Source organism: Mobula hypostoma, chromosome 6 (assembly GCF_963921235.1).
Source record: "Mobula hypostoma chromosome 6, sMobHyp1.1, whole genome shotgun sequence".
NCBI classification, from domain to species: Eukaryota; Metazoa; Chordata; class Chondrichthyes; order Myliobatiformes; family Myliobatidae; genus Mobula; species Mobula hypostoma.
Window position 1 is genome coordinate 146,776,851 of NC_086102.1, and position 13,209 is coordinate 146,790,059.

General features: G+C 41.5%; 1 protein-coding gene across 1 annotated transcript in view; it reads left to right on the plus strand.

Annotated features, from left to right (window-relative positions):
* rftn2 (raftlin family member 2) overlaps positions 1 to 6,988 on the plus strand; it is a 62,005-nt gene extending 55,017 nt beyond the window's left edge. Inside the window, exon 10 of the mRNA XM_063051930.1 lies at positions 4,611 to 6,988. Coding sequence (XP_062908000.1) covers positions 4,611 to 4,871 — 261 coding nt within the window. The 3' untranslated portion in view covers positions 4,872 to 6,988. The remainder of the gene's footprint in view (positions 1 to 4,610) is intronic.
* Positions 6,989 to 13,209: the final 6,221 nt, after the last annotated feature.

The window sequence follows — 13,209 nt, forward strand, 5'->3', positions numbered from 1 at the left end:
AATGGTACCAATATGTATCATGACTTCTGGCTGCTCATCCTCCCTTTTCAGGATTCTGTGGATGTCCAGAAACATCTCAGACCCTGGCACCTGGGAGGCAAACTGCCACCACTGTTTCCCTTTCCCATCCACAGAATCACCTATCTGCCCCCCGAGGATAGAGTGCCCTATTACCGCTGCCATCCTTTTCAGTTCCCCACCCTTCTGAGCCACAGGGCCAGACTCAGTGCCAGAGGCACGGCCACTGTTGCTTCCCCCAGATAGGTCCCCCCCCCCCGCAACAATTTGGAGTACATATGTACTCAAAATGGAGTACGTATTGTTGAGGGGGGAAGGCCAATTTAAATCCCCCAATTTAATCCTAGCTTAATTCAGGGGACAATTTACAATGACCAATAAAATTACCAACCATTTTCTAGAACCTTGAGTTTTATTTGGCTTTTCTCCCTTAGATTAAGTTTCTTCACAATTAATCACAATTCTCTAAAAAATATGTCAAGGATCTTCAAAACGCAATTTTTTGAGCGAACTCCCCATATTGGCTTATAACTAAGCTCATTTTAAATAAGGGAGTTACATTGAAGAGGATTCTTTCCATCACTAATGAGTTTAGAACATTATTGTGGACAATATCGCATGTCCCCACGAATACACTGTTTTGGACTTCTGAAGTAACTGGGAGCATTAAATTGAGTACTATGTTCCTCGAACCATCAGCACAGAAACATATTTTTTAATTTTTCTTTGGAGACTCAAGAAAAATAGTGGTTCTTCCTGGCTTCTAGGCAGCAACTAATTAATCCATCCAGGGGTTCCATTTGAGCTGAGTTCTGGCCATCCTTCTCCCACCTCTCCATTCTCCATCCTCCTTTAAGACTTTTCGGAATTATCTAGTTTGTTGATCAAACATTTGGTCATCTGTCCACGAGTCAGATTTTATTTGATAATATTCCTGTGATATATCTTTGTATATTTTACTACATTAACAGTACTAAATACAAATTGTCGACAAGATTTTCCAATTCATGGATTGGAATAAGCTGAATTTCTACCAACGGGATTTTTCCATAATGGGCCAAGTTTTCGTACATCGCCTACTGTAAAATGACTTATGATACTGTACCTACCCTATGTTGTTGTGGCCACTTTCCCTCTCTACTAACCATTTGAAGATAGCCCTGCATATCACTATCAAGCGTCCTGAGATCCAATGGCCATATTACCATAGAACCCAGAACAAAACACCTTGAATCAAATTATGTGTATTCACATCCAATTATACTTGTCTTAAAAAACACACAGAACTGTCTAGTCTTCCATCTTCACATCTTCCTCCTTTTTCTCTCCTGCTGATCAGAGCTCCAGTTCCTAAGTTTCCACAAACACGAGGAAATCTGCAGATGCTGGAATTTCAAGTAACACACATAAAAGTTGCTGGTGAACGCAGCAGGCCAGGCAGCATCTCTAGGAAGAGGTACAGTCGACGTTTCGGGCCGAGAACCTTCGTCAGGACTAACTGAAAGAAGAGCTAGTAAGAGATTTGAAAGTGGAAGGGGGAGGGGGAGATTCAAAATGATGGGAGAAGACAGGAGGGGGAGGGATGGAGCCAAGAGCTGGATAGTTGATTGGCAAAAGGGATATGAGAGGATCATGGGATAGGAGGCCTAAGGAGAAAGAAAAGGGGGAGGGGGGAAAAACCCAGAGGATGGGCAAGGGGTACAGTCAGAGGGACAGAGGGAGAAAAAGGAGAGAGAGAGAAAGAATGTGTGTATAAAAATAAATAACGGATGGGGTACAAGGGGGAGGTGGGGCATTAGCAGAAGTTTGAGTAGTCAATGTTCATGCCATCAAGTTGGAGGCTACCCAGACAGAATATAAGGTGTTCCTCCAACCTGAGTGTGGCTTCATCTTTACAGTAGAGGAGGCCGTGGATGGACATATCAGAATGGGAATGGGACATGGAATTAAAATGTGTGGCCACTGGGAGATCCTGCTTTCTCTGGCGGACAGAGCGTAGGTGTTCAGCAAAACGATCTCTCAGTCTGCGTCGGGTCTCGTCAATGTATAGAGGGCCACATCGGGAAGTGCGGGGTGTGGGAACTATAAAGTTGGTAGCCCACACCCTGCACTTCCCGTTTCTACCTCCTACCCAAGATCCACAAACCTGCCTGTCCTGGCAGACCTATTGTCTCAGCTTGCTCCTGCCCCACCGAACTCATTTCTGCATACCTCGACACGGTTTTATCCCCCCTTGTTCAATCCCTTTCTTCCTATGTTTGGGACACTTCTCACGCTCTGAAACTTTTCAATGATTTTAAATTCCCTGGCCCCCACCACTTTATTTTCACCATGGATGTCCAGTCCCTATATACTTCCATCCCCATCAGGAAGGTCTCAAAGCTCTCCGCTTCTTTTTGGATCCTGGACCTAACCAGTTCCCCTCTACCACCACTCTGCTCTGTCTAGCAGAAATAGTCCTTACCCTTAATAATTTTTCCTTTGGCTCCTCCCACTTCCTCAAACTAAAGGTGTAGCCATGGGCACCCGTATGGGTCCTAGCTCTGCCTGCCTTTTTGTTGGCTTTGTGGAACAATCTATGTTCCAAACCTATTCTGGTATCTGTCCCCCACTTTTCCTTCGTTACATTGACAACTGTATTGGCGCTGCTTCCTGCACGCATGCTGAGCTCGTTGATTTCATTAACTTTGCCTCCAACTTTCACCCTGCCCTCAAATTTACCTGGACCATTTCCGACACCTCTCTCATTTTTCTAGATCTTTCTGTCTCTATCTCTGGAGACAGCTTATCTACTGATGTCTACTATAAGCCTACCGACTCTCACAGCTATCTGGACTATTCCTCTTCCCACCCTGTCTCTTGCAAACATGTCATCCCCTTCTCACAATTCCTCCGTCTCCACCACATCTGCTCTCAGGATGAGGCTTTTCATTCCAGGACGAGGGAGATGTCCTCCTTTTTTAAAGAAATGGGCTTCCCTTCCTCCACCATCACCTCTGCTCTCAAATGCATCTCCCCCATTTCACGCACATCTGCTCTCACTATATCCTCCCACCACCCCACTAGGAATAGGGTTCCCCTTAGCCTCACCTACCACCCCACCAGCCTCTGTGTCCAACATATAATTCTCCATAACTTCCGCCACCTCCAATGGGATCCCACCACTAGGCACATCTTTCCCTCCCCCTCCCCGCTTTCCGCAAGGATCGCTCTCTACGCGACTCCCTTGTCCATTCATCCCCCCCATCCCTCCCCACCGATCTCCCTCCTGGCACTTATCCTTGTAAGCGGAACAAGTGCTACACATGCCCTTACACTTCCTCCCTCACCACCATTCAGGGCCCCAGACGGTCCTTCCAGGTGAGTCGGCTGGGGTGATATACTGCATCCGGTGCTCCCGATGTGGCCTTCTATACATTGGCGAGACCCGACGCAGACCGGGAGATCATTTCGCTGAACACCTACACTCTGTCCGCCAGAGAAAGCAGGATCTCCCAGTGGCCGCACATTTTAATTCCACGTCACATTCCCATTCTGATATGTCTATCCATGGCCTCCTCTGTTGTAAAGATGAAGCCACACTCAGGTTGGAGGAACAACATCTTATATTCCGTCTGGATAGCCTCCAACCTGATGGCATGAACATTGACTTCTCAAACTTCCGCTAATGCCCCACCTCCCCCTCGTACCCCATCTGTTATTTATTTATATAGATACATTCTTTCTCTCACTCTCCTTTTTCTCTCTCTGTCCCCCCTCACTATACCCCTTGCCCATCCTCTGGGTCTTTTTCCCCCCTCCCCCTTTTCTTTCTCCCCGGGCCTCCTGTCCCATGATCCTCTCATATCCCTTTTGCCAATCAACTGTCCAGCTCTTGGCTCCATCCCTCCCCCTCCTGTCTTCTTCTATCATTTTGGATCTCCCCCTCCCCCTCCCACTAAATCTCTTACTAGCTCTTCTTTCAGTTAGTCCTGACGAAGGGCCTCGGCCCGAAACGTCGACTGTACCTCTTCCTAGAGATGCTGCATGACCTGCTGTGTTCACCAGCAACTTTTATGTGTGTTGTCTAAGTTTCCACATTTTGTTTAAGTTGTTCCGACACTTCTTATGTGCGTTTTAGAGAATAAAGAATTCTCGTTAGCCCATTGTTCACATGTTGATCTTCCCACACAATATAATTATATTCTAATTACCTTTTTATACTCATTAGTTGAATCTCCTATTAAAAAATGGTGTTACAGGTGACGCCAAGCATAAGCTTGTTTTTAAAATGGTTTTCTTTAGGCTCCATGATCACATGGCCATTGAGTCTCAGGATCCAAGTGTCAGCACCACAGCTAGGTACTGCACAGGGTTTCTCGGGATGGTGGTATCCAGAGCTAACTTCAAATGGTTAGCAAAGAAGGTAAAGTGGCCACAGCAAATGTAGATAGGACTACATTGACAGTAGAATAAAATAACAGTGGATGAGGAGGCAGCTGCTTTAACTGCTGAGATTAAGAATTAGCTTTCAATGTGGTTAGCTTTAAGCAAAGAAAAAAATAATCCTCCTTTTGCTTTGACAAGCTGAGCTACTAAGACTTACCTTACAGAAAAGATCTACTCAGCAACCAAAAGCTAATGAGAAAAGCAGAAGCTGGAACCGAAATGTGGGTGTGAACACTGGTAAAAATAAGCCTTCGGAATCTGCTGAACATTCCTGTACTGCTGCTGAGAAAACCCCCTGGCTCAGAGAGCCATCCAGTCAATTCGATGTCTTTTCAGGGACGCCCAGCAGCATGAGTGTTCTCAGAGACTTGGATGATGGGCAGCTAGATCAAGAAGAAGAAACACCTCAGGTTACCTGCATCTGACACTGTTCTTGTTTCAAAAAGTAACAAATTTAAAGATAACCAGACTTCCTCGATCTTATGTTACTGAGAGCGAATAGCTTTAGCTGAAACATGAAGAATTTTGCTTTGAACAGAAAATGTGTTTGAAAATGTATTTTTCTTTTTTACTTTCTTTTTTTACTTTTATGTAAGCTTACAAAAAAGATGTCAATGAATAGTTTAGTCTGTCAGGTTCTAAGATGATAGAGTCCGTTTCTTTAACAAATCAGTCATGATTTATCCTTAGGAAAAACTTCAACTCTGTTATAAAACTACTTTCTACTTATTTAGTAAAAGCATCCACAGGAAAAGGAATATTTAGATATCCATAAATATTTATATTTTACTTTATTATTTTCAAGTGATTTTTTGCTGTTTCTTCAATTTATATTGTGTGTGCTGATATTTTTAATTATAAGTAATCTCTTTTCTTTTCATTGCTGTTTGTACAATTCTTTGATTTTTTTATACTTCTATCATTTAAGAACATGTTCACAGAAAAAGAACTTCTCAATGCATTATCTATTTGAATCTGGAGCACTGTTCATCAAAGAAGTAATGGTAGTTGCCCTGCCAAGTAATGTATTTGTCATAACGAGTTGTTAAAAAAAATACTGTTAGTCTGTCCCTTTAATATCAGCTAGACCTACTGATGGAATTATTAACTTCCAATGCACTGAGAGGTATTTTATAATCCAGTCTGGCACTGGTGTCAGTACAAAATTCCCTCAGTTAACTTATTCATTTCCTCAGTTCATTAGGAAAATAACAAAATATTATGGTTGTCCTTTATAAAGAGCCTTTGCATCAATTTTTATACAATTGAAGTACTCAGATAAATCATGTCCTGAACCTGCATCACAGTGTACTTTCTTATTCGTTATTCTGCACAAATGCTGATTATATGTTATAACATTGAAGAACGTGAACAAATGAGAGTAATAGTCATCCATCCTTTAGAACAGGGGTTCCCAACCTTTTTAATGCCACAGACCTCTACCATTAACCGAGGAGTCCATGGACATCAGGTTGGGAACCCCAGCTTTAGAACAATAATTCCGGAGTCATCATGGACATGTTATACTTGCATTGTTAATAGGATGCAAAATTGGAATGCACCCATGCAGATGTCCAGCAATAAAGTAAGTCTGTCAATGACTTAAAATGAAAAGTCATTGATAGGAAGAAAAATTGGGAATGCAGCTGCATTTGGATGACTACAAGATGCACCTTAAGTATGTGTGGCAATTTTCTGTTAGACCAAATTGACAAAGATAAATAAAAATAATGGAGCTGTTTATCAAAATTTCTAGTTTGAAATTATCCTTACAATCATCACAAAACAACCTAATTTTAAGTGGAATGAGGTAAATGTCTTCATTTTTGTATAATATTATTAATTAAATCTGCTGAATTTGTTAAAATTTTTAACTATAAGTTACTGTTTAGAAGCGAGGTTTAATGGGTTTCATGAAACTGAAGCTTATCACTTTGTTAGTGTGATAGAATGGAATGGCAGAGAGTAAATGAAGCTGAAGCTGTGTTGTTTTTGTGTTGTTTGACGTTATAGAGGGAAACGGTTTACTAATATCAAACCATGTAATACACATTACGGGTATTTGTAAGTTTGATAAAGCTGGATTTTGGATGATTTGATGTAAGTGCTGCAATTAAATCACAGTCTGCCATTATTTTTGATACATACTGTAAAATAAATTAAAATAGCACAAACTATAGTGTCAAGAAAACGGTTGAGTTTTGGTATCATCACAGCAGGGTGCAAGCTCACCAAATGATTGTCAGAAGGTTTCAACAAAATGTACTTTAGCAGCAAAGCAAATTATAATGCTGTTATGGCTATAGTTATTAGAATAATGTGTTAATGATCTTCTGTTTGCTTAAATATAAAATGCTGCATAGCATGGTTGGTATTAATTTGAAAGACCATTAGTTACCCTCCTTTGGTGTTTTTATGACAAAACTTGTTTTTCCATGTTATATTTGTTTTACCATAGTGTTATTTTCATGTTTTTACACAATATTTTCTATTTACTTATTTAAAGCTGTAAAGGTTGTATGCAGAGTCCAAATAAACTGTTGACACATTTTGAAAATGAAATCTTTGTCGACTTTAATTATAAAACAAATAAAATATTCAAAAATGTATACAAAATGTAACAACGATTGGGTGCTATTGAGCGTATGTTTTACTATTTGTGCATCAATTCAGAGAAGCCATAAAGTAATGCTGAACATGCTTGGGACTAATTTTAAAACATAGATTTTCATTCCCATTACTTTCACCAACATAGCACAACAGTGATTGATGAATAATCCCTCCACAGTCTCCCCTACAAACACATTCGCTCCTGCGACCAGTCATGCTGTTATTAGTCTAAATATGGCACAAATTTTGAAGCAAAGAAGTTAGCAATCTAATACACAACTGGGATCAGAAATGTTGTTCCCAAATCGCAAACAGCTCAGGTCAGGATACTGAGGAATTTAAAACACTGGGATTTACCGCAGGTGAACAAGATGAGACCTGATTTAACGTAGTTTTGTGTGGTGATTTGAGATATTTGGAAGAAGAGAGCCAACAAGGAGAGAATTAAAGCAACATACACAAAAAATGCTGGTGAACACAGCAGGCCAGGCAGCATCTATAGGAAGAGGTACAGTCGACGTTTCGGGCTGGGACACTTCGTCAGGACTAACTGAAAGAAGAGATAGTAAGAGATTTGAAAGTAGGAGGGGGAAGGGGAGATCCAAAATGATAGGAGAAGACAGGAGGGGAGGGGTGGACCTAAGAGCTGGAAAGTTGATTGGCAAAAGGGATACCAGACTGGAGAAGGGAGACGATCATGGGACGGGAAGCCTGGGGAGAGAGAGAAGGGGGGAGGGGAGCCCGGAGGGTGGAGAGCAGGCAAGGGGTTATAGTGAGAGGGACAGAGGGAGAAAAAAAGAGAGAGAAAAACAAAAAAAAGGGGGGGGGTTTAAAATAAATAAATAAATAAATAGCAGATGGGATACGAGGGGGAGGTGGGGCATTAGTGGAAGTTTGGGAAGTCAATGTTCATGCCATCAGGTTGGAGGCTACCCAGACGGAATATAAGGTGTTGTTCCTCCAACCTGAGTGTGGCTTCATCTTTACAGTAGAGGAGGCCGTGGATAGACATGTCAGAATGGGAATGGGATGTGGAATTAAAATGTGTGGCCACTGGGAGATCTTCCTTTCTCTGGCGGACAGGAGAGAATTGACTTCATCAAGTCTCAGAACAAATGCAGGAGCATCCTTGTGACTGATGCATTGAATGAAGAAAATGGAAATGAACAGTCTTGCTGTCGAATAGTATAGAGGATTAAAAACTCAGTACTGTATGTGTTGAACAGGATGCCAAATTGTGAAAGGGTAAGTTTAGCCTGATGAAATGGCTTGGAATAAGATAGGAGACATTAGCAAGAAGTTAGTTTGTAACTCAAAAATTGTTTGTGGAGAGATGCAGTTCAATTTGCCCTATTAAATATATCTAGAAAACTGTTAAAATTGTAGAAACATTTATCTGTGTAAATTCCTCGTGTGCCCTTCAGATCTGTAATCAACTATATTGCACTTAAAGTCTGCTCAAGGACTCACGTACAACGTGTTATCACTGAAGCCAGAAGGAATAAATCTCTTTCCTTCTTATCGCTGCCATTTTACTCATCATTCATTGTTCATCCTACAAGGTCGATATCATGTAAATAAGTTCAACATACAATTTATATTCATGATGTTGACTCTTCACCCCTTCTTACTTAACCCCCGCAAAGCTCAAAATACATTTACTATCAAAGTACGTGTATGTTATATACTACCTTGACATTCATTTTTGTACAGGCATTTACAGGAAAAATACAGTAGAATTTTACAATAAACTATACATGGACAAAGACTGACAAAGAACCAATGTGCAAAAAACAGATAAACTGTGCAAATAAATAATACTGAGAACATGAGTTGTAAAGAGGTTCTTAAAAGTGAATCATAGAATCAGTTCAGCGTTGTGGGGAATAAAGTTTTCCATGCTGGTTCACGAGCCTGAGGATGGTGGGGTACTGTAACAATTGTTCGTGAACATGGTGGTGTGGGACTGAAGACTTCTTTATTTCCTGCTTGATGGTAGTAGCGAGAAGAGGGCACGGCTTGAATGGTGGGGTCTTTGAAGACAGATGCTGTTTTCTTGTGGGAATTTTCTCCCCTTCCCCTTCCCCTTCCCAAATTCCTGTATCAAAATCACAGGAATAACAACTATACATGTGATTGGTAGTTTCAAATCAGAAGCTAGGAATGACAATTTTTTACTCTCTCTGATTAGGTTAAATTAGCCATTGGGTCATTTTCCTTTTAAAATTTTATCAAATTTTTATACATTTCACATTTTCCTTGCTCTTTTTTTACAGAATTTTAGAAAGCAACAGATGAATTTACATATGATTTTTTTTCAAGTGGAAGTTGATGTTGAAAGAATAGTGCTGATGCATCAAAAAAATCAATACATGACCTGTGTCATCAGTACACTGTTATGTTTACACATTTTCATGAGACTGTGTTCTAAGTATGTTGGCACCAATGTAGAGGAAAAAACTGTTGGAGCATTTTTTGGGGGGTTAGCATATAAAGCAAATAACTTCAGCAACTGACTTCAGACATCAGTCTTCAGATTCATATATGAATTGTGGATTTAATGTAAAATGCAAGCTCTGAACAATGGGTTCCTAAGAATCTTGAACCACAGTTAACTGGAAGACCAGACAATGCTGATTTAAGTTCATTATTTGGGTGTAACTTGGGTGTCTGTCGTGTGGGTGTGAAGAGGGAGGTGTGAAGCTTGTGTGTATTTGGGTGTCTGTAGTGTGGGTGCGGAGAGGGAGGTGTGAAGGTTGTGTGTATTTGGGTGTCCGTCATGTGGGTGCAGAGAGGGAGGTGTGATGGTTGTATGTATTTGGGTGTCTGTAGTGTGGGTGTGAAGAGAAAGGTGTGAAGGTTGTGTGTATTTGGGTGTCTGTAGTGTGGGTGTGAAGAGGGATGTGTGAAGGTTGTGTGTATTTGGGTGTCCATAGTGTGGGTGTGAAGAGGGAGGTGAGACAGTTGTGTGTATTTGGGTGCCTGTAGTGTGGGTGTGAAGAGGGAGGTGTGAAGTTTGTGTGTATTTGGGTGTCTGTAGTGTGGGTGTGAAGAGGGAGGTGTGAAGGTTGTGTGTATTTGGGTGTCCATCGTGTGGGTGCAGAGAGGGAGGTGTGAAGGTTGTGTGTATTTGGGTGTCTGCCGTGTGGGTGCAGAGAGGGAGGTGTGAAGGTTGTGTGTATTTGGGTGTCTGTAGTGTGGGTGTGAAGAGGGAGGTGTGAAGGTTGTGTGTATTTGGGTGTCTGTCGTGTGGGTGCAGAGAGGGAGGTGTGAAGGTTGTGTGTATTTGGGTGTCTGTCGTGTGGGTGCAGAGTGGGAGGTGAGAAGGTTGTGTGTATTTGGGTGTCTGTAGTGTGGGTGTGAAAAGGGAGGTGTGAAGGTTGTGTGTATTTGGGTGTCCGTCGTGTGGGTGCAGAGTGACAGTTTAGAATGGTGTAGAATCATGTATAGACTGGGTACAGGGCAATTCAGTTAAACGTTCAATTACCCAGTCTTCACATTTTTTTCTTGGTACTAACTACAATTCACTTAATTTGTTGAAACCAGTATGTCAGTTTGGAGAGATCAATAGTGAATGTCCACTTTCTGGGCTCATCCCATTGTATCACAATTTTACATTTTGCCCACCTTTCACTATTTTTCAACTCAATCATCCAATTTGAATTAAATATGGGAAACTTTACTCTGGGAAATTTTAGAACTGGGAAGCACATTCCCAGTCTTTTGTCTTTAACCCATGCAGACTGCAGGCTTTCAGCGTGCAACTGAACAGTTCTTCACCAATCTGAAAGCTGATTTTAATGATCTTGCTCTCACTGAAGTTAAGCTGCAGCAGACACAAAGGCCATTTGGAATTTTAATGTTTCATACCAATTACCAAAATTCAACATACCCAAAAAAATACAGTCACATCTGAAAACGTTTGAACTGTTCCTGAAACTCCTGATTGAATGGAGGAAAATTTATAGAGGGAACTGGGAAGGCACGTGGGTTATTAGAATTGTGGTGTTTATTTCAAGTGGATGGAAGAAAGGAAGTCTTGCGATGAATCTTGAATGTCAGTGACACCTCACTTTGAGGATTGCATATAGTTCTGACATGAGGGAGAATACATTCACAGAAGGCAAATGAGTTGTTCATTGATTCTAATAAGGTGCACTCTTACGAGAAAATGTTGTGCTGTTTGGGCTCATTGGCGTTAGAAGAATGAAAGGTGAGCTTATTAAAATATAAAAGAATGAAGAGGAAAGGATAGAACCAGAGAAGATACCTCTCTTCGTGGAAGAGTCCAGGACCTTGAGGAACGGTTTCAGACTAAGTGATCACCCATTTAAACTGAAAATAAGGAATTTCTTTTTTCAGTGTTCTGACTCTTTGGAATTCCCAGTCCAGAGAGCTGTGGAGTGCAAATTAATGAGAGTTATAAGAATAGCTCTCTGATAGACCAAATATAAATCTCAATCTTAATCAACATATTTAAGACCAAGATTTATATTTGGTCTATAAAATAGTTAACTTCTTACATACACCTGTTAGGGTGCATTCTCCAGTTACCTTATAAGGTAACCATAGCCTTCATACAGGAGCAGATGTCATCAGGTGGTTCCCAACCTTCACAGAGTGTTTCGACCCTTAACCACGACACTCTCCAGTTGGAGATAAAATAGTTAACAGTCTCAGTCGCACAGTTTTGGATTTGCTTTTTCAATGGAGTCAGTTAGGAGAGCTAAGAAGAGCAACCTTGCAATCAACATCAGTAAGACCAAGGAATTGATTGTGGACTTCAGGAAGGGAAGTCAAGGGAGCACACACCAGTCCTCATTGAGGGATCAGCAGTGGAAAGGATGAACATCTTCAAGTTTTTGGGTGTCAACATCTCTGATCCTAGACCCAACATATTCATTTAACTACAGGGAAGGCACAACAGTGGCCATATTTCATTAGGAGTTTGAGGAGATTTGGTATGTCACCAAAGACTCTCGCAATTTTTGCAGATGTATCATGGAGAGCATTCTAACTGGTTGCATCACCAGATGGAATGGGGGGTGGTGTGGGAGGGGGTCACTGCATCAGATTGGAAAAAGCTGCAGAAAGTTGTAAACTCAGCCAGCTCAATCATGGGCTCTGGCCTCCTCAGCATCCAGGACACCTTCAAAGGGCGATGCCTCAAAGAGGCAGCATCCACCCTAAAGGATCCCCATCACCCAGGACATGCCGTCTTCTCATTGCTACCATCAGCGAAGAACAGAAGCCTGAAGACACACACTCAGCATTTCAGGAACAGTTTCTATCCCTCTGCTATCAGATTTCTGAATGGATAATGAACACTACCTCCCTATTTTTTCTCTCTTTTTTCACTACTGATTTAATTTTTTATTTTTTATAGATACCTCTTATTGTAATTTATAGATTTTATTATTATGTATTGTAATGTACTGCTGCCCCAAAACAACAAATTTCACGACAGAGGCCAGTGATATTAAACCTGACTCTGGCTCTGAATGTTCTTTTGTCAAATCTGGATAGAACGATGAGGGTTTTGAGCGTATTTCGGCTGTCATGGGGATAAAGGTGGGCTATGCAAGAAATTTCAAACTCCTGGGAGTGCACATCACACACAACATCTCAAGGTCCCAGAACACATCCTACACAGTCAGGAGAGCTCGCCAGTGCCTCTACTTTCTGAAGGGCTGAAGTGAGCTGGATTATGCACATCCATAATCATGTCACTCTACAGATGAGCAGTAAAGAGCATCCTAACAAACCACAAGACTCTTTGCTATGGAAACTGCACTGTGGCAAACAGGAAGGCTCCACAATGGGTAGAACTGTCCAATGCATCACAGGCACTAGCCTACCCACCATGAAGGACGTTTATACTGAAAGGTGCTGGAAAAGGGCCAGTAACATCATGAAGGATCCCACCCACCCTGCTTATGGGCTGTTTGTCCCACTCCTATCAGGGAGGAAGCCAGGACCACCAGACACAAAAACAATTATTTTCCCCAGGCAATAAGACTTAATCAACACCTCCACCCACTAATCCACCCCTCCACATCTCCAACCACCACTTTATCATTTCCCGTCAGTCACTTTATGCACAGACACTCCTGTGCCTAGCCTCACTTTATGGACATACAATCAATCTATTTA